The sequence below is a fragment of the Dromiciops gliroides genome, chromosome 2, assembly GCF_019393635.1.
Source record: "Dromiciops gliroides isolate mDroGli1 chromosome 2, mDroGli1.pri, whole genome shotgun sequence".
Lineage (NCBI taxonomy): Eukaryota > Metazoa > Chordata > Mammalia > Microbiotheria > Microbiotheriidae > Dromiciops > Dromiciops gliroides.
This window is the reverse complement of record NC_057862.1, coordinates 251,132,468-251,153,233: the sequence shown is the minus strand read 5'-3', so window position 1 is coordinate 251,153,233 and position 20,766 is coordinate 251,132,468. Positions and strand designations below refer to the sequence as shown.

The 20,766-nt window shown below is 37.6% G+C and overlaps 1 protein-coding gene across 1 annotated transcript in view; it reads right to left on the bottom strand.

Annotated features, from left to right (window-relative positions):
- HIF1A (hypoxia inducible factor 1 subunit alpha) overlaps positions 1–19,696 on the bottom strand; it is a 49,080-nt gene extending 29,384 nt beyond the window's left edge. The window contains exon 1 of the mRNA XM_043984757.1: positions 19,289–19,696. Within this exon, the coding sequence (XP_043840692.1) occupies positions 19,289–19,323 (35 nt within the window). The 5' untranslated portion in view covers positions 19,324–19,696. The remainder of the gene's footprint in view (positions 1–19,288) is intronic.
- Positions 19,697–20,766: the final 1,070 nt, after the last annotated feature.

Below are 20,766 nucleotides of genomic sequence, written 5' to 3'. Positions count from 1 at the left end.
GTGGTGTGCCATTTCCTATACCAGGGTCACAATGTCTGAGGCTGGATTTGCACTCAGGACGATGAGTTGTGTCCGTCCGTCCGCCCCCCCCCCCCCATTCCAAGCCTAGTTCCCTATCTACCGCACCACCTAGATGCCTCTCTTAAGTAGATGCACCAAAACAAAACATTTGGCTCACCATGTGCTAGGGGATACACAGTTGAAAATTATTTTTTCTTCCTTAGTAGTTTTAAGTTTTAATAGTTTAGAGTGTCACAAAAGTCTTAGTGCAGGGTTTTTAAAAAAACATGGAGTGGTTTATTTTTTACTTAATAGTATTTTATTTTTTTTCCAATTACATGTACAGATAGTGTTCAACACTCATTTTTATAAGATTTTGAGCTCAAAATTTTTCTCCCTCCATAAGACAGCAAACAATCTGATACATAAACAATCATGTTAAACAAATTTCCACACCAATCATGTTGTGAAAAAAGAATCAGAACAAAAGGAAAACCCACAAGAAAGAAAAACAAACAAACAAAAAAAGAAAATAGTATGCTTCTATCTGCATTTAAACTCCATAGTTCTTTCTCTGGATGTGAGTAGCATTTTCCATTGTGAGTTCTTTAAAATTTTTCTTGGATCATTGTATTGCTGAGAAAAGCTATCGTATATTGGAGGGTGGTTTGAAAAGTTTTAGAGGTCTTATGGAAAAAAAACAAACAAACCTGAATTAGGCTTGAAACATATTAGTTTGAGAGTGTGCAGGTAAAGTAGGGTAGTAGAAAGGAAGACCATTTCAAGTAAAAAATACCTTGGAAATAAGTAGTCTAACAGAACCAGCAAGGATCTCTCTCACTTGCAATGTCAGATAGAACTCATACTCCTTCTTCCCTTTATCCCTATCTTGTAATTTTTTCTATCTTCTGTTCTTTTATGTGTTTTTTCCCCTCAAAATAATGCAAAAACAATGTTCTTCCCAACCCAAACCTGTCTGATGGTGAAGAAATGATTCAGTTCACTTATGTAAATTTTGGCCAGGTGACGTAGTTAAATTAAGATAGTATATTTTATTCTAGAGACAGAGAAGCCAATAAAATTTCTTGAAAAGCGGAAAGGGGAATGAGCAACTGTGAAAAATTTAACTGCTCTAATCAATACAACAATCCAAAACAATTCCAAAGGACTCATGATGAAAACTGCTATCCACCTCCAGAGAGAAAACAGTAATTCTGAGTGCAAATTCAAGTGTAAGTTTTTTCACTTCCTTTTTCTTGCCTTTATTTTGGCAACCTAGCTAACATGGGAAGAGGTTTTACATGATTTCACATGTATGACTGATATCACATTGCTTGCTTTCTCTATGGGTGGGGGAAGTCAGGAAGGAGAGAATTTGGAACTCAATTTTTCTTTCAATGTTAAAAATAAATAATACATTGTTATAAAGAATAAAAACAATGACAACAACAAAAAGAGACGTGAAGAAATCAGCCCTGTACTTTAGGAATATCATCTTGTCACCTATGTGATGAATTTAGTCCAATCTCCTCATTTTACAGATGAACAACTGAGGCCTAGAGAGAGAGAGGTTAAATAACTTGACCAATGTGTTAAGTAGCAGATCTGGGATTTGAGCTCATATCCTCTGAATGAAAATTCAGACAGAGCTCTTTTCATTTCACCACGGTGCTTCATGCATTAGAATAGACTTCAAACTCTGGCCTTTGGGGACTTGTAAAAATGACCCTAGTCTCCTCTCATGACTCCAAGAGGATTTGTCCTTGGTAAGAAGGTGTTACCAGTTATGCCAGAGTCACTGTGAGACCAGAGGTATTTAGGGTCCTAGAACAGGGCTTCTTAAACTTCTACTCATGACCCCTTTTCACCAGAGATATTTTTACATGACCCCATAAGGGGTTTAAGAAGCCTTGTCCTAAAAAACCAAAGGAAACTGTGGCCTTAGCAGCACAATGGGTGGCAGTTCAGGAGTTCCAGGAGGTCTACCAGACTACAGCTGCACAGAGAAAATGTATAGGAAGTTTATGTGAAGGCCTGGGAATTTTAGTGATATACAAGCTCACTAGGTTCCCAACAAGATGTGATCTAAGGCTGCATTAATATCCAGAGCAAGGGGAGAATGCTGGTATACTCTGTCCCACTTAGACCATATCTGGAATAGTATTTTGTCCAGTTCAGTACCACATTTGAAGAACATTGACAAGACAAAGTATACAGAAAAAAGGTGACCAAATCAATATACAAGCATTTATTAAGTGCATACTTTGTGCCATGCACCATGACATGTATAGAAAAGACCAAAGGGAGGGGCAGCTAGATGGTGCAGTGGATAAAGCACTGGCCCTGGATTCAGGAGGACCTGAGTTCAAATCCGACCTCAGACACTTGATACGTATTAGCTGTGTGACCCTGGGCAAGTCACTTAACCTTCATTGCCCCCCCCCCTCCCCCAAGACCAAAGGGAACCCAAACAATCCTGCCCTTGTGATTACAATCTAGATGGATGACACAATATATACAAATACAGGCATATTTATAATGGATGCAAGATAATTTTGGGAGAAAGGAACTACTAATAGTTGAGGAAAACAGGAAATGCTTCATATAGAAAGTAGCATTTGAGATGGGGGGAGGGGAGAAAGTCTAAAAACCATGCCATAAAAGAATCTGTTGGAAAACAAACCAAAAACCTAGACATGTTTAACCTGGAAAAGAGAAGACTTAGGGTAGAAAATGATAGTTTAATTCTTTTTCCTTCTTTGAACAAACTGTCCTTTAAACAGAAGTACAAAAAAGTACGTCAGAAGCCAAGAATCACCACTAAGTATTACTTCTTTTGAAAATTCAAATGTTACAAGAGTTCCAACATTGTCCTGCTGGTATCCCCTTTTGAACTTCCTTCTGTATATCTCCTGGTTTTTCTTCTTTTACATACTATTCTCCAATTGATAGCACCTCTTCTGTTTCCACGTCTTCTGCTTTGCTACAACAAAGTGCAGCTGTGAATATTTCCCACATGTAGATGCTTTCCCTTTCTGATCTCTTTGGGGTATAGGCTTAGTAGTAGAATCATTGGGTTAAATGATACCTATATACAGTTTAGTGACTGGTGGTAAGTTAGCTTCTACTAAGGGTTTTGAACTGCACAAGTCTTCATGTTTTGAAACAATAACTTGGGCTGGATACAGAGTTCTCTATACTGAGAAACTAGGTGCTGGTGGACATAAGGCTACTAGAAACTCACCAATTCCATGTCCTATGTCTTTGGGGGGGGGGGCAGGGCGGAGCAATGAGGTCACACAGGTAGTAAGTGTCAAGTGTCTGAGGCCAGATTTGAACTCAGGTCCTCCTGAATCCAGGGCCGGTGCTTTATCCACTTCGCCACCTAGCTGCCCCCAGTCCTATGTCTTAATAGGTAAAAAGATTTAATAGTCAAAATGACAGCAAGCGGGAAGAGGCTCTAACTAATGACAAATGTTACAGCATGAACTAAAGTAAAGAATCTCCTTTCTTTCAAGGGGATGTAAATTAGACATGTTTATAGATACTAATCCTAGAAACAAGGGGCTACTACTTTAGCATACTCATCTCAATTTAATCTGCCTCTACATTTTGTGCAATCTTCCCATAATTTCATGGGTTAGTTGGGGGGAGTAATTCAAATGAACTCCTTCAAAGAGGAAAGGTAGAGTTTTCGAAGTTTAGGACAATAAGCCTAGCCTTATTTCCTGGCAAAATTCCAGAATGTCCTATTAAAACAGAGTTCAAAGAGTTTGTAAAAACATTTAGGAAGAGCAGAGATCACAGGCATTTGTGTTCGTGTTGATTTTCTTACTATGCAGAGCATAAGACCTTCATGCCTCAGTCTGTTTAATAAATTGCTGCAGCCTATAAAATTCCTCACCAGATGCAGATGAACTTCTTCAAATTTTGATAGGCTGATTTGAGGACAAGTCTGTTCCTGGATCTGTTCTCAAACACATTTTAGCTTGGTAAGAATTTCTCGGACCCTATGCTCTGCTGTCTTTGCCTTTGAAAAAATTCAGTGTGTCACCTTCATGCCATTGACAGGGCACCAGAGTAGGACCTTTCTTATATTCATTTTACAATAACCCAAACCCAATCCCTAAAAATAAATATTAAAATTTCAAGTTGGCATAAGAGATTGAGAGTTCTTATTTTACTACTTTGTTATAAAATAATTACACTGAATCCAGTGACAAACAAGCTAACATGCAAAGCACTACTCTAGAGACCTTAGGGAAGGAGTACAAAATAATTGTTAAGTCTTCATTCTTGAAGAGCTAGCAAGTTTACTGAGGAAAAAAAATAACATAAAATAGAACTAAAGATACAGCAAAAAGCAAACTATAACCAAGTGCATTTATCAAGCAATTTGTCTACATGTGGTCCATTTAAACAGCTTCTGCCCCCAAGGAACTGAGAGACAATTATTATCTTTAACAATACAAAAAGGAAAACACAAACAAGAGTGAGCATACTTAATTTTGCCCCTTTACCTGAAAAGTTGTTTGCCAAACAGATTTTTTTAAATGTTAATAAAGGAGCTATTTAAGGGATCTCCTTTAGCAAATCATTTTATAATAACTCCATAACTTAAGTTTGAATATTATTATAGCAAGTTTAGTGAAAGATAAAAAAGCCAAATGTTAATTTTTAAAGCAAATTCATGAGTGGTTGGGAGTCAGAATTTGTATTTGAGTTATCAAGTAACCAAATGGAGTTGATGACATTTTTCCCTGAGATAATAATAACAATCAAGGAAGAAGCCCAGCTGTCCGAATGAAGACTTGTTGGGCTGGAGCTTTGAGGAAAAGATACTACAATACAATAAGGTGCAACAAGAAAAGGCTCAGAGCCTGCTAGCTGTGTAGAATGAGATATGGAACAATATGCCTTAACCTTGGTGTCTATGAACTTGGTTTTAAAAAATCTTTTGATAAGTATTTTAAAAGAATTGGTTTTCTTATTAATCACATTATTTTGAGAAAGGATACATGACATAAAAAGTCTGAGAATTCCTGTCTTGGAATAATGGAAGCAGAGTTGTGAGATAGTGTATAAGGTGGTCTGGTTAAACAATTATGAAGCATTAAGGATGTTTGTCTAGGGGCAGCTAGGTGGCGCAGTGGATAGAGCACCAGCCCTGGAGTCAGGAGTACCTGAGCTCAAATCCGGCCTCAGACACTTAACACTTACTAGCTGTGTGACCCTGGGCAAGTCACAACCCCAATTGCCTCACCAAAAAAAAAAAAACCCATCAAGGGAAAGAAGTGTTTTGTTATAGATAATTGGACTGGAAATAAAATGAAATAGAAAAAAAAAAAAGCTTGGTAACCATCAAGAAACAACAAATAAGTGTTTTATCAAAACCTATGGGGGGGCAGCTAGGTGGCATAGTGGATAGAGCACTGGCCCTGGAGTCAGGAGTACCTGAGTTCAAATTCGGCCTCAGACACTTAACACTTACTAGCTGTGTGACCCTGGGCAAGTCACTTAACCCCAATTGCTGAGGACAGCAGAGATAATCAAGATAATAGGGAAAAAACATATACACACATGTATATCTATCATCCATCCATCCATCTCCTCCTTCCCCCATCATTGTCTTGGCTCTGAAAATATAGCTTCATTTACTAGCTCCACTTCCTCTTCTCTTAAACATACCTCAATCTTTTCCAATCTGCTTTCTAACCTCACTCAATTGAAACTGCTCTCTCCCAGAATGATTTTTTCTCGGTCCTCATCCTTTTTGCTGCATGTGACACTGTTGACTATCCTCTAGGATATTCTGTTCTTCACCCTGGATTATCCTAACACCATTCTTTCCTGGTTAGCTTCCTACCTATCTGAACATTTTATCTCCATTTTTCTTGCCTATTCATTATCTATAGCAACACCCTTTAACTGTGGTTGTACCTCAAGCTTCTATCCTATGTCCTCTATTTTCTTCTTTCTATTCTCTTGGTAACTTCCTCTGCTCCGATGGGTTTAACTATTCTTTATGCCAGTTGTTTCCAGATCAGAAGGGATTAAGGGAGGGGATGTTAATTATTTTATAAATGAAATACTGTATTATTACAGTGTTTTGGTCTATTAGACCTAAGCTTATAAGACATACAGAGATAGGGATTAGGCCTGAAGATTGGCACTTTCTTATTAAGAAGACTTATTTCTAAATCTATTGACTTAGAAAACCACAAATCAATATCATCCATGTTATACCCGAATTTTAATTATGTTGTTAAACATTTCTCAATTGCATTTTAATATTGTTTGGCCCCAGGTTTGACACCTCAGGTCTAGGACACTAAGTAACTAGTGCCTTGCCCTAGGATCCCAAGGTCAGTGTTAGTCAGAAGCTGGATTGGAACCCAACATATCTTCTTGGTTCTATAGTCAGCTCTCTATCCATACTTAAGTTAGCCTTAAAATTAAGGATAATGATTTTCTCAAATTTCTAGGATATGAATTATTTGTTAGATTCTAGGAATGACTTCCTACCACAAATTCTTAGCAATATTCATATCTAATTGCTTATATCTGAATAAATTTACACCAATATCTACTCTCTAAAAATTAAATAGAATACATTAACTTAGCCTTAAGTTTGTCAAATTCTTTGGATTTAAAATGCACAATAATCTTGAACCCAAGACCTCATAAAGAGGCAGTCCTAAGGATGAGTGTTTGGCCATGTGATGTGAGATGCCAAGTCTTGAGGGCTGGTGTTTAACATACAAAAAGAAAAAAAAAATCCCTGAGCAACTCAGGGATAAATTTGGCTCATCGAGACTATTCAAGACCGTTAGCAAATGGTTACTATCCTATTATCACTCCTAGGATTGTCACAAGAACTAGAGCTGAAGGAGTAGTTTTGCCTAGATACTTTTCATTGTTACAATTCATATTCTCCCAGGTTAAACTTGTTTTTAATGTTACACAGTATTGTTAACATACAAAATATAAAGTTAAACAGTACTCATTTTTACAAACCCAGAATTAATAACGTTGAATTCTGGAAACTGAAAATTATAAGATGCTGAATGGTGGGGTTCAATGGTAAATATCTACATGTAGCAATTCCTTCCTTCATATGTATGTATGTATGTATGTATGTATGTATGTATGTATGTATGTATCTATCTATCTATCTATCTATCTATCTAATTTAGGCACTGAACTATTGCAAAAGTCTCCTAATTGGTCTGCCTGCATTAAAATCTCTTCCCTTGAAAAACCCTTCCCCAGAGAGTTGCCAAAGTATTCCTAAAGCACAGGTTCAACCATGTCATTCTCAGCTCAGTAAACTCCAGTGCTTCTTTATTACTTCTAGGATTGAACACAGATTCCTTTGTTTGGCATTTAAAACCCTTTACAACCTACCTCTTTCAGCCTTATTAAACATTATTTCCCTTCAAACAAACCACTGTCTAGTTAAATTAACCTTCTCACTTGTCCTCATATACAACATTTCAAGTCCCATCTCCATGCCTTCACACAGTCTGTCCCATATCTGAAAGGCACTCTTGCACCTAGGCCTTTTAAAGAATCCCTATTGGGGGCAGCTAGATGGCGCAGTGGTTAAAGCACCGGCCCAGGACTCAGGAGTACCTGAGTTCAAATCCGGCCTCAGACACTTGACACTTACTAGCTGTGTGAGCATGGGCAAGTCACTTAACTCCCATTGCCTAAAAAAAAAAAAGAAAAAAAAAAGAATCCCTATTGTATGTCAAAGTTCAGCTCAAGTGCTGCCTCCTAAAAGAAGGTCCTTCCCCATTATCTTTATTTATTTTGTATATTTATTTGTGCACGTTTCCCCCACGATAGAAGGTAGGCTTCTTTAGGGGAAGGACTGTTTTATTTTTGTCTGTCTCCCAGTTCCTAAGCACAGTGCCTGATACATAGTAGATGGTTAATAAATGCTTGTTGATTAAGTGAAGTTTATACCTAATTCTCACCCCAATTTACAAAACGGGATATAACTTGAAAACTTTAGAAATGGTCACCTTAATTTCTGCTTGTTCTTCAATTAGCAAGAGTCTGATATATTTAATAGGGATGAATGTCAAATTTTACAGTTGAGTTAAAAAAATCATCTTCACAAGTATAAGATGGAAAATAGAATTATAGGTTAGAATAGTAGTTTGAAAAAGATTTGAAGTTTGGTGGACTAGAATCAGTGTGACTGGCAACCTAGAAAGCAAATATGATTGTAGGCTATATGAGACAGATGCAAAGTGTACTGGATTGTACAGGAAGTGACTGTCCCAACATACTCCCTAGGCAACCACATTTTAAGAAGAATATTGACATGCTGGAAACCATGTAGTGGAAAGTGAGCAGGATAGTAAAAGGACTCTGAGATTATGCCATACTGGAAGGATTAAAAGTAGTTGAAGGTATTTAGCCAGTAAAGTAGAAGCCATACTATGGACATGATAGTTTTAAGTATTTAAAGGACTGTCATGTAGCACTATTAGACTTCTGCTCAGCTTCAGAGGGTTTAATGTAAAGAAAAATTTCATACCCAAAAGAGACATGGCTTGGCCTAGATGACTCAACTTCGGAGAGCAAAATTACCAATATCAATTGGTTAAAACAAAATAAATCTCACAGTAAAGCTGAAAGCTATTTTCTTTCAGAATTTTAAAAAAATTCTAACATTCCCCAAGGGCATTCACTAGACTCCTAACATTTTACAGCTGAAAAAGAATTTAAAGACCCAGTCTAACCTCCTTTTATAGCTAACCCAATAAGGGGAAATAGCTTGTTCAAGGTCACACAAATGGTTAATAATACAGCTAAGACTAGAACGCTTCAGGGTCCCTAGTTCAGGGCTTTCATAACTCCAAAAAATAAGATTTTCTTAAATCTTCAAATAATGGACAGAACTCTCAAAGTCAACAGTCCCAGAGGTTTTTGCAAGCTATTAATTGCACTATGCCTTCAGGAGTCCAAACAAGTAGGAAAAAATGTAGTCTTCTTTTTAAATAGAGGAATAAAGATGAATTTTAAAAAACCACCACCTCCTTTATCAATTTTGCCAAGCTAAAATTTTGTATATTAAGTGTTCAGAGAGGCAGAGGGACTACACAGTGGTCTACGAAGGAGATGCAGAAATTAATTTTATTGACAATGAAAATTTGTAATCTCATATTTTTAATGGACAACTCAAAACAAACTATCTGCAGATAAAACGGGGTTGCTCAAATATACCTTGATAGATAATGAGGTCTTATAGACACTATCTGCAGATGACACTGCTCACAGCATCAAGCTCCAGAAGACTGTGGGTTCTCCTAAATAAGATGATAATTTAGGAGTTTGGACTAATTATCTGCATATGAAAAAAGAAGTGGATGAAGAATGCCTAAGAGATGACATGCAAATTTGGAAGGTGAGTACACTGAATTAAGATACTACTGATGGACAGATGAGATATGCCCAGAATTGAGAGGAGTACATTTAGGAAATTATGCAATACTTTTAACAACTTTAAGCTTCTCCTTAAAGCAAATGTTCCTCTTTTAACAGTTATTTTTCTGGTTATGTTAAATGGCCACAAAGCATAGAAAATCAAATTCTGCAAAGGATTAAAAAACTGCAGGACATTTAAAACATAATGGATTGATACACTGTGGACATCAGTAGGATGCTATGTATTTGTTTAAATTTAATTTAATTTTCAGTTGCAAATTCTTTTCCTCTCCCATATATTGAGAAAGTAAGAAAAACAAAACCTATTAAAATATATAGTCAAGCAAAACAAATTATTGCATCAGGCATGTCCAAAAAAGAAAAAATGCTTCAATCGGCACTAAGTCCATCATCCCTTTCTCTATCTGGAGGTAGAAAGCATGTTTCATTATGAGTTTTCTGGAACTAAGATTGGTTTCCACTGTGCTAAGCAGAATCCCTAAGTCTTTCAAAAGTGTTTGTCTTTATAATATTGGTGTTGTTATATGATTTTTTCTCTTGGTTCTGCTCATTTCATTTTGCATCAATTCACATAGATATAACCATATTTTTCCGAAACTCATAATTTCTTACAGTACAATAGTATTCCATCACAGACACACACAACCACATACCCCCACACCCATAATTTGTTCAGTCATTCCCTAATTGACGCACAGCCTCTCACTGTCTAATTCTTTGCCACCATGAATTGTTATACATATTTTTGTCCATGAGTCCTTTTCCTCTCTCTTTGGGGTATAGGTAGTATTGCTGGGTCAAAGGGCATGGACAGATTAACAATTTTGGGGAAAGTTCCAAAATGCTTTCCAGAATGATGGGACAAGTTTATAGCTTCACTGATAGTACATTAATATCCCTGTTTTCCCACACCTTTAACATTTGTCATTTTGCTTTTTTGTCAACTTTGCCAATCTGATGGGTGTAAGGTGATATCTCAAAGGTGTTTTAATTTGTATTTCTCTAATTAATGATTTACAACATTTTTTTCACAAGGCCGATGAAAGCTTGGATGTCCTCTGAAAATTGCCTCATATTCTTTAACCATTTGTCAAGTGGGGAATGGCTCTTATTCTTATAAGTTTGACTCTGTTCTCTATATATCTTACAAATAAGAACTTTATAAGAGAAACTTGCTGCAAATATATATATATATTTTAGAATACTATATATTACTAATGAAAACTGCTGGAGAGAAGTACCATTAAAGATATCATCAAAGAAATATATGACGAAATAAAGGAGAGGGACCAGTCACGAAGCAAGAACGAAGGACAAACAGTGATCAACTTTTGTGCCATTCTTAGTGATTTGCACAATGTCAAGAGATCTAGAGGAAGCACTTTGGAGAGACTTCATGAATAAATCTTATAGAAAGATGGACAAAATCACAGAGATAAAATATGGAGGGATTGCTATTGACATGGAGTGCATACGCCAATAAGATTACAAATCAACTGAAATGCTGTTATATTTTAAAGGAAGCATATAATCTTCAAAAGAAATCACACTTAAGCATAGTACAGGAAATGGTACTTAAGATAAATTTGTAAATTATCCATATAAAAAGCACTTTTAATAAATATTAGTTGGCTGGCTGACTGTATGAGCCCAATTATACACTGAGGAAATCTGTGACAGAGGTGACATGATCTCAAAAACTCTAAGGGACTATTTTTAAAGATCTGAGGGCAGGGAAGATAACAGATTGATAAGAAAAAAAATCATGGACAATATTAATATCAAGAGAACTGAACTACCAAATCAAATACCTACTTTCTAACTTTTATACTTAATCACAAATCTTCATGAGAACGATCAGCATGTGTTGAAGGTATATTTGACAAAAAGGTGAGAAGAGAACAAAGCAATCTTTCACGTAGGATTTCTTTAGAGCACAGCACATCTTCACAACCAGACAATTGACATATTTTCATTGTAAGTCATAAAAAATAAATAAATAAACTGACCCTTTGGAGCCAAAGGGAATCTCAAGACTCTTTTCAAACAAGGATCTAAGCATTACATCGCTAGATCTTACAATCCAGTTAAAGGATAAAACAAACGCATGGCTTTATCATATAATACACAAAATTACATGATAAATGAATCCAAAAGGCATAAAACAGGTTGTTATTGACTGGGTATAGCCAGAAAGATTTCATGGAAGAGATAAAATCTGAATTTGGCTTTAAAATTTGGGGAGCAATTCAATAGGGAGAGAGGGAAGGTAAAACATTGCAGGCATAGCAACAGAGAGAAGAGGGCAGGGTGTGTTCTAGAGTCAGGGATTAGTGCAGTTTGGCAGAGGCATTTATGTATATCAGTTAACATGAGATAAGTCTAGGATAGGATCACACCAGACTGAAAGCTTTAAATACCAAGTTTACTTGGTAGGTATGGGAGAACCTCTGATTTTTTTTTTTAAACGTGGAAAGATGTGACCAAATCTATGCTTAAGAAACATCATTCTATCAATGTTATGGAAGGTTGAATGAAAGGAGGAAAAACAGGAAGACAGTCTATTCAAATAATTTGGTGGTGGTCCAGGTAAGTTGTTAGGTGTTCAATACTCTCTGATTAATGAAAAAGGGTGTCACAAAAACAAGATATCTGCTGAAGGATGCATCTTGGGACAAGGGCTATCTTAGGCTAAAAGAGAACTTAGAAGTCCAGGGCTTCTTAAACTTTTTTCACTTGCAACCCCTTTTCACAAGAGGAATTTTTACATGACCCCGGGGTATATAGATATATAAAATAGACATATGTAACCTTTACTGTGGCCAAATTTTTTGTGACACCCCCCCCCACATCCAGTGGTGATCCCACATGGGGTTGCAACCCACAGTTTAAGAAGCTTCGATTTATTCAAACTCCCTTTCCTTACTTTACAAGTGAGAAAATGGTAAGCTAGAGAAGTTAAGGGACGTGCCTAAGGTTACAATTTGCCACTATTAAGTGGCAAAGCAATTCAAACAAGGATTTGAATTACACAGGGTCCAAAAGCAAAGATTCCCCCAAAGAGGGATTGCATGTAGGAAACTGCACAATCCCAGGTGTTGCCCAACAGAAAAAAATATCTTTTTTTTTTAAGTGAGGCAATTGGGGTTAAGTGACTTGCCCAGGGTCACACAGCTAGTAAGTGTTAAGTGTCTGAGGCTGGATTTGAACTCAGGTACTCCTGACTCCAGGACCGGTGCTCTATCCACTGCGCCACCTAGCTGCCCCGAAAAAAATATCTTAATAGAAATGCTCTCCCTACATTCACTGCAATTCTGCAATCCCAGGGGCAATGGAAAGTTAATGATAGGAACAAGAAGGCTGATTTATTTCCAATGATATGGAATGAATTAATGACTGAATCTAGGAGTTAGAAGGTTATGTCTTAGGTTATCTAATCCAATTCATACCTAAATAGGTACCCCCTCTACAGTATCCCTGCCTTATATTCCTGTATCTTAAAATCTAGAAAGAGGATACTTACTTTATAAGAAGTGGGTCACTCTTATAGCAAAAACAAGAAGAGATGTCTAACCCAATCTGTCGTTTATATTAATCATGTAATGGAAAAGACCTACAGGAAAGCCTCTAGCATCCTAGGTGGATCCTCTGAGCAGAATCTTTATGATAAAAAAATCCCAAACAAACCAACAAAACCAACCTTACACACAGGATGAGAAAACATGTTTGTACAGGTTACAATCTGTACTGATACAGGGAATACTATTATCAAGGAAATGAAAGAACCACTGAACTAATCTTTAATAAGGTTTTAGTTCACCATCAATCAATAACTATTTATTATTCATCTGCTTGCAGCTTTGGAGTTATCTTTGATTCTTCATTCTTTTTCACCTTCACCCCTATATCCAAGGCCTCCCTTTTCTATCTTTCTAACATGTCTCAAATACAAAACCTACTCTCCTCTGAAGCTGCAACCACTCTGGTACAATCTTCATCATCTGTCTGGACTATTGCAGTAGCCTGAGAGTTGGTCTCTTTCCCTCAAGTCTCTTTTCCAATGCCAGTTCATTCTCAGTTGTCAAAAAAGATATTCCAAAAGCTTAAGTCTGAGCACATCATACGTCCCCACTCCCCCCATTCGGTCAACTCCAGTGGTTCCCTATAGCTTTTAGGATCAAAAATAAAATATTCTGTTGTCTTTTAAAAACCTCCAAAACCTGGCCCCTTCCTATCTCTCCTCTGCAATCCAGTGACACTGGCCTCCTTGTTCCCTACACTAGACATATCCACTGACTGCTCATTTTTACTTGCTGTCCCCCAAGCTTGGAACTCTTTCCCTTCATTTCTGTATACTGTGTTCCCTGGCTTCTTATCAAGTCTCAACTAAAGTCCCAGAAGCATATCCCAAATGTTAGGGTTTTCTCCTCTGTTGATTTTCTTCAATTTATCCCGTTTCTATGTTGTTTATACAGTTATTTGCATATTGTCTCTCCAACTAGACTTGTAAGCTCCTCAAAAGCAGGGACTGTCTTGTCTTTCTATCCCAAATGCTTAGTATAGCACATAGTAGGTACTTAATAAATGCTTGCTAACTACTACTTATCAAGCAATGTGCTTTTGCTGAGGAAATTAGAGTGAAAGCAATTTTTAAAAATTCCTACTCTCAAGGAGCTTACATTCAGTGATCAACACAGTGTTTCCTGTGTTTTTCTTAAGTTCCATTTTATTATTATACATAATACATAATACATTATTAGTATACATACTAAGCATAAAATAATAACAGCTTCCTTCCATGGTGCAGCCTTCCATAAGGCCTTTAAAGTCAACTCTTGGACCTACCAGTTGGGGGAACTAAATGACATTCATTCAAAATGATAGTTGTCTTTAAAATAAACTGAATAGAATCAACATACTCAGGGTATTAAGAAGCATTTGAAGGATAGTCTTATTGCTCAGTTGGAAGCAATATTGTAAACAGAAGAGAAAAAGCTGTAGCAGATTTATCTCTGAAGCAATGTTTTTCTGCAGATTAATTCATAAAATGAAATCAATATAGATTTAAAAGTTATACCTTTCAGATGGTACCAGTAACAACCACTCTAAAATTCTCTAGGCATCATCACCTTCTCCAACCCTTGCAGAAATTTTACAATTCAACTTTCAAGTTGTAAGGTGATAACCATGGAAAGGTTACCATGGAAAGGAGGTGGTGGTGCCTAAACTGAGCACTAAAAAGAAGTGATTCTGAAAAGTGAAGATAGAAAGGAATGTGCTCCAGGCACAAGGTATGGGGCCTGTGAAAAAGTAAGAGGTGTCTGATAACCCTGAGTTTGAGAATTCCAGTTTACATGGCTGCAATATAGAAAGTATAGAGGCAGAGAGCAATAAATGGGTCCAAATTGTGGAAGTCTTTACCAGAGAAAAGATGGTTTTATAATATCAATAATGTTATTTTTAAAAATAGCAATAGTTATGCCTGTGTCTTTCTCCTGAAAGTAATCTGACTCATAAAGTCTGACTTTAACCAGATAAAACCAGACTGAGCTGGTTTTCCCTTCTTCAGTTAATTCTAAGTTGAGTGCTGAATTTCATGCCAAATATACATGTTTCATTGCTTGCTTTTGTTATTTAAATTCTGTGACTTTTAAGAATAGATATTCTCCAAGGAAATGTGTAAAAGTTGTAGTTATTAAAGACCACACTTCAGTGACTGTTAGATATTAATGGTGTGAAAGTCTCATTAATCCTTACAAAACATGCTCAGAAGAACTTGGCAGCTGATGGGGTTGTTGATTTCTCTCAAATGCTGTCTAGTAAAAGACTAGTAAAAACAAAACAACAACAACAACCCCAGCTACTAACCATTGCTATAAAGGAACTGTCACATGCAAGACAATATAAAGACAAGAGTACTAAAAATTGGGAAAGTCATTTTTACTGCTGAAACTCATGTTTTCATTTAACTCTATAATAAGACTGTTTTCAGAAGAAATCCAGAAGAACCTGTAAGACCTGGGCTTCTCCATCAGACTATAAAACAGCTAAAACTGGTTTAGAGGGTTTTTTACTTCCAATGGGGAGGCAATGATGAACTCTTGATGAATATGTTGTTATATTGAATTATTCTAGAATTATAGGAATTCTTAAATGGAGATGAATACTACAATACAATCTTGCACTATGTCACAAAAGATTAGGAAATCTGTCCAAGAGATGGAAATAAATATTCTTCAATGGCCTTGAAACTTAACTAACTTATATTTCAATGAAAATGTATTGGCTATAATATGGCTATAATATAATATAATATAATATATATATAATATATATATAATATATATAATATATAATATAAGTGTTTTCATGATGAATTAAAGAATGTGTCAAATTCTTATGAACTCAATGCCAAATCCTGTAACACAAGTACAAGACTGAAGAAAAAGGTTATGTTGCATTTATTAAAAGTTATTTTAAAGATATAAAAAGTTGTGAGGTTTATTGTTGTTATTGAATGAGTTAATTTAATTTGCCTCAGTTATTAAGTACACCACTCTGTGTATGGAGAGAAATGACCATATTTAACAAAAATTGTTTTATATTCCACCTATTCCATAATTTTGGTAAAATTAAAATATTTTAAAAGGTTAAGTGACTTGCCCAAGGCCCTGAATCCAGGTTCTATGACATTTTTAAATTCTAGAGCAAATGTAAGATATTTCACTATTAATTAGTGAATTTTCTCCCCAAACTATTTTGTAGGCATTTTGTATATATTGCACAAATACTTTTAAAAATGTCTTATGTTGTCTCCTTTACTAAAACATAAGCTCTTCAAGGGCAGGGGCTTTGTCTTTCTATCCCCAGAGCTTAGCACAATAGCTGGAATATGTTAAGGCTTAATAGATGCATTGTTGATGGATGAAAAAGCAAACTATCTGAGGAAAAAGAGCCAGTCTCAGAAAAGAACAAGCTAAATACTGGTGTGTACCACACTACTATTAAAAAACTAACAATTCAAGAATGCATTATAAGTAGAAAAAGTATAAAAGAATTGATTCTGTTACATCGCAAATTTGTCAATTCTTTTTTAGGGTCTAGTTTTGAATTTCAAAATTTTCAGATGATGTTGAATCAAATTCAGAGAATAAAAGCATTTATAGGGACTTCTAAGGGAGCTAAAGAAGTTGAAGCTATAGCAAACTCTTAGGGATGACAACAAACTGAAACATCTAGAGATATATTAAAACTAACCATTTCTAAAAAAGGACAAGAAGATATGAGTTAAAATTAGAGCAATAAAGTATTTTATTTGCCTTATGAGAAACAACAAGGGTGTCATGGGCCCGTTTAGCAGTTGTTGAAGTTTTATGAACCCTTTCTCAATGTTTTTAAATTCATAAAATAAAATACATGCTTTACAAAGAAAATTGAAGGTTAGTGAAAATAAATGTGATTCGCCTCCTCCGCCCCCCATACAAGTTTACAAACCCACTGAAGTGTGTCCACAGACCCAAGGGGGTCCAGATTAAGAAAACTTGTTCTAGAAGAACATTATGGACTTTCCGTCCACAAAGATATTTATGACTCTGGATTTCTACTTTAGAAAGTCTGAATGTGTTAATCTGCCTAAGTCAGAGGACTAACAAGTTGACTTCTTAAATAAGATCTACTTCAAGTCTACTAGATCCAGCTATGTTTAACATATAAGTATGTTTAAAAAGTAGCACAAAACCTGGAATTGGGGGAGTAATAATAATGTCCCATGTGTTATTATATTTTACATAACTGGATTCACTTTACTCCCAATACAAATATAGAATGGTTCTTGCTCAAGCATTTCAACATGCAAAAATTAATAGCTTTCAAAAGGGAATTTCTACAACATTTTTTTTGTTCCTACTATGTGAAAAGTACTTTTACTAGGCCCTGGGGACACAAAGGCAAAAATAATAGTTAACAGTCATAACAATCCCTGCTCAAGTGTGTGGACCCATACACAATTCATTCATGATAATGCCATATTACTGGCTGTTAGAACAAAAGTGAAATGGAGTGTGATATTATTTGCAAAAGTGAACTAAATGTATAACTGCTTAATGCATCTTCACTTATAAAATTAATGCAAATTACAATTGGATTATTGAGTTATTCTCTAATCTGGGTTATTCAATCCATTTCAGGCAAAAGCATTATAATTATTTCTATGAAATTAATAGCAATTCATTTCTGTTAACTTCTATAACAGCCTCTATCTCTATTGATTTTTCATGGGCTAATAGAACTAGAGCTTGAAGAAACGTTAGAGGCTACCTAGTCCAATCCCCTCATTTTACAGAGAAGGAAACTCACTTTTTGAAATAACTGTTTTTACACTGTAAAAATGTTAAATAAGTTTATCTGCACCTTATTTGCCTTCCTCAAAAGTTTCTACTCCAAATAGGCCAATATATCTTTTTAAAAAAAGAGATAATGTAAAGCAAACATATAGTTTTCAGATACAGATTAGAAGGCCTTGCCATTAAATAAAGACTCCTTTACCAAAACAGAGCAAAAATAATTTCAACGTTTTACAAAGTTTCCTTCTAAAATCCACACACCAACAGAGACCAAAATTTCTTTACCTAGAAAATAACATTTTGGAGCTAATGTGCCGGACTTCAAAATTATTCTAAGTCCTTAAATATTTGTATTTAAAAACTCTTTCGTTCTTATTAAGGCTCATAATTTCTACTACACTTTCAAGAAGTTCCATAAAAACAGCTATTTCCTTCTGACATTTTATTTAAAATTTTAATACACACAATTTTATTAAAAATTTTAACACAACTACAGCCCGGCGGGAAAATGAGCAAAGCCAAGAATTCTCAGAGCTCACCGGACTTTTGTTTTAGTTGTTTCACACTTTGGTCACTTCGGACATTTTTCTATTCGTCACATTTCTCTTAACATATATCAAAGAATCAAATCTATTTACTACATCTAGCGACACTTGATACCAATACAAAAGGGCAATTCTGGGTGTTCTCTGTAGGGTTGCAAACGTCTCACTCTTAACTAGGCACAACGCGCTTAATAAATGCCAGCTGAGTAACAGCAAATGACATTAAAATTAAAACCACAAAAGAGAACCAAGTAGTTGGAGTCCTAACAAATAAACAACAATACAACAGCACCGCTGCCATTCGAATGCTCATCAGCTCAAGGCCTGGCTGGATACACAATCACGATCACTTTACAACACTGACATTAAACTACCATGGGGTGCAAAACCTAAGGGTAAGGCACGGGAGAAAATTACAGAGCTCTGCCAGAAAGTCAAACTGCACCCCCCAACCCCCCGAAGGAAATTTTCAACAGAAACAAGCGAGAAAAAGGAGAGGAAAGAGGGAGGGAGCCCTGTCCGGGGGCAGAGCATGGTGACTGTGAGGGAACGAAAGCAGCTTTATTTTCAAGGCTGGCTTTTCAGGCTGGGGTCGCAAGGAAGGGGAGGGGGGGTTCTGGAGGAGGGAAGTGCGCGCGCGCCCGCGCGGTGGCTGCCGGGGGAGGGGACCAGGGGCTAAGTCGTCCCGGACTCCCACTTTCAATGGCTCTCCAACCCCCCACATCAAGATGGCGACGTGGACAGTAAGGGGGGGGCAGCCCGACTGAGGAAGGGGGGGGTAGAGAAAAAGAAATGAATAGAAGCAGCCCCCTCCCCCCTACACTCCCACAACCACATCCCTCCTCCTCTTCCTCTTCCTCCTCCTTCTCCTCCTCCCCCTCCTGGGTGCGCGTGGTGGGCTTTAGGGGTGCCAGGTGGCGAGATTCCCCCCTTACTTACTTTTTCTTGTCGTTCGCACCCTCGGCACCCTCCATGGCTAAGCGCCCCCGCCACTAGGCGCTTCCTCGGCCGGGTCCGCTCGGATTTAAGCTCCGGCTCCTCACACACGAGGCAAAACGGAGAGAGAACGAAGGGATGGATGAAGAGAGAGGGAGAGGCGATCCCGAGGCGGCGGTTAAAAAAAGGAAGGACACACGCGGTCCCCGACTCCACCACCTCCACCTCCCCCCTCCAAAAAAAAAAAAAAAAAAGCAACCCAAAACGTTCCGGAGGAAGGGAGAGTCCAGAAAATCCTCGGGGTTCGAGTGTAGCTCTCTCTGTCTTCGATTTCTGTCAGCGCGGCCTGGCCCGGCGCGCAGCAGCGCCGATTCTCTGCTTCCCTCCTCTTTCCACAGAGGTAGCTCTGAGTGTTTGGGAGGCGGAGGCTGAGGGAGGACCGGAGGCTGAGGGGGGCGGGGGGAGTACGGCGGGGGATTGGCAGGGGGGGGGCGGGGGGAAGAGTGGGCAGAGAGCAAAGCCAGGAGCGCGCGCGCGCCAGTAAGAAGGAAGGGGTGGGGGGAAGAGTAAAAAGAAGGAAGAAAAAAAAAAGGGGGGGGGGTGAAGGCCCGAGGAACGCGCAGGCGCATACCCGCCTCACCTGAGGGGGAGGCCGGTTTCCCAAGCACCAATGGGAAGCTCCCGAGCCGGCCTATCCCCACCCCAGCCCTCCCAATCCTAGGCCAATCGGCTGGTGGTCAGCTGGGGGCACAGCTGAGATGTTCTGCGAGCTTTCACATGCTGCAGCTGTGGAAGTGGTGGGAAGAGAAGGGAGAAAAAGAGCTGAGGTGGCTACGGAGCCCGGCCTCGCTGGTGGTTGTTTTTATCCTTTACTTTTCGTTTTCCTGACAGCTAGGGGCGGGATTTCGCGAGTCTGGGCTGCTGAAAATGATCTCAAGCTAGGGTGCTAGGCCGTCATTGCATTTCCTGTTGCAACATTCTTCCATTCTGTATCAGATGACTCTTGTCCCTTTCCCCACGCACCCTTCCTTAAAAGCAGCGTTGTAATGTACTGCGGCTAAGATTCTGCTGTTACCCAGTTGTTGGGTTTTTTTTTTTAATGCATTATTACGGTTTTGTTCCCCTGTAGGCTTAGTCCCTTTTGCTAATACACAAAATAACCAGCACCAGCACCCCGTACTTGGCATAGAATACAATGGAACTGGCTCCTTAATCCCAAATGTCAGAAGCAAGAGATTTGTCAGCATGTAAAAGCAAAAAACAAAAACCCATAGGCAAAATCGCAAAGGAAAACAGAAAGCTTCACTAAGAATGCATGTACAAACTGCTTTATGTAAGTTTTCTTTCTGTTTTAATATGGGGGGATGATAAGGAACTTGAATGTTGCAGGAAGGAAGAATTAACTATGGTTGGTTGGTACCCTAAAAAAATTTTTTTTCTTGCCTCCATTAAGAAAGAATCTTAGTTGAGTTATGAGATAA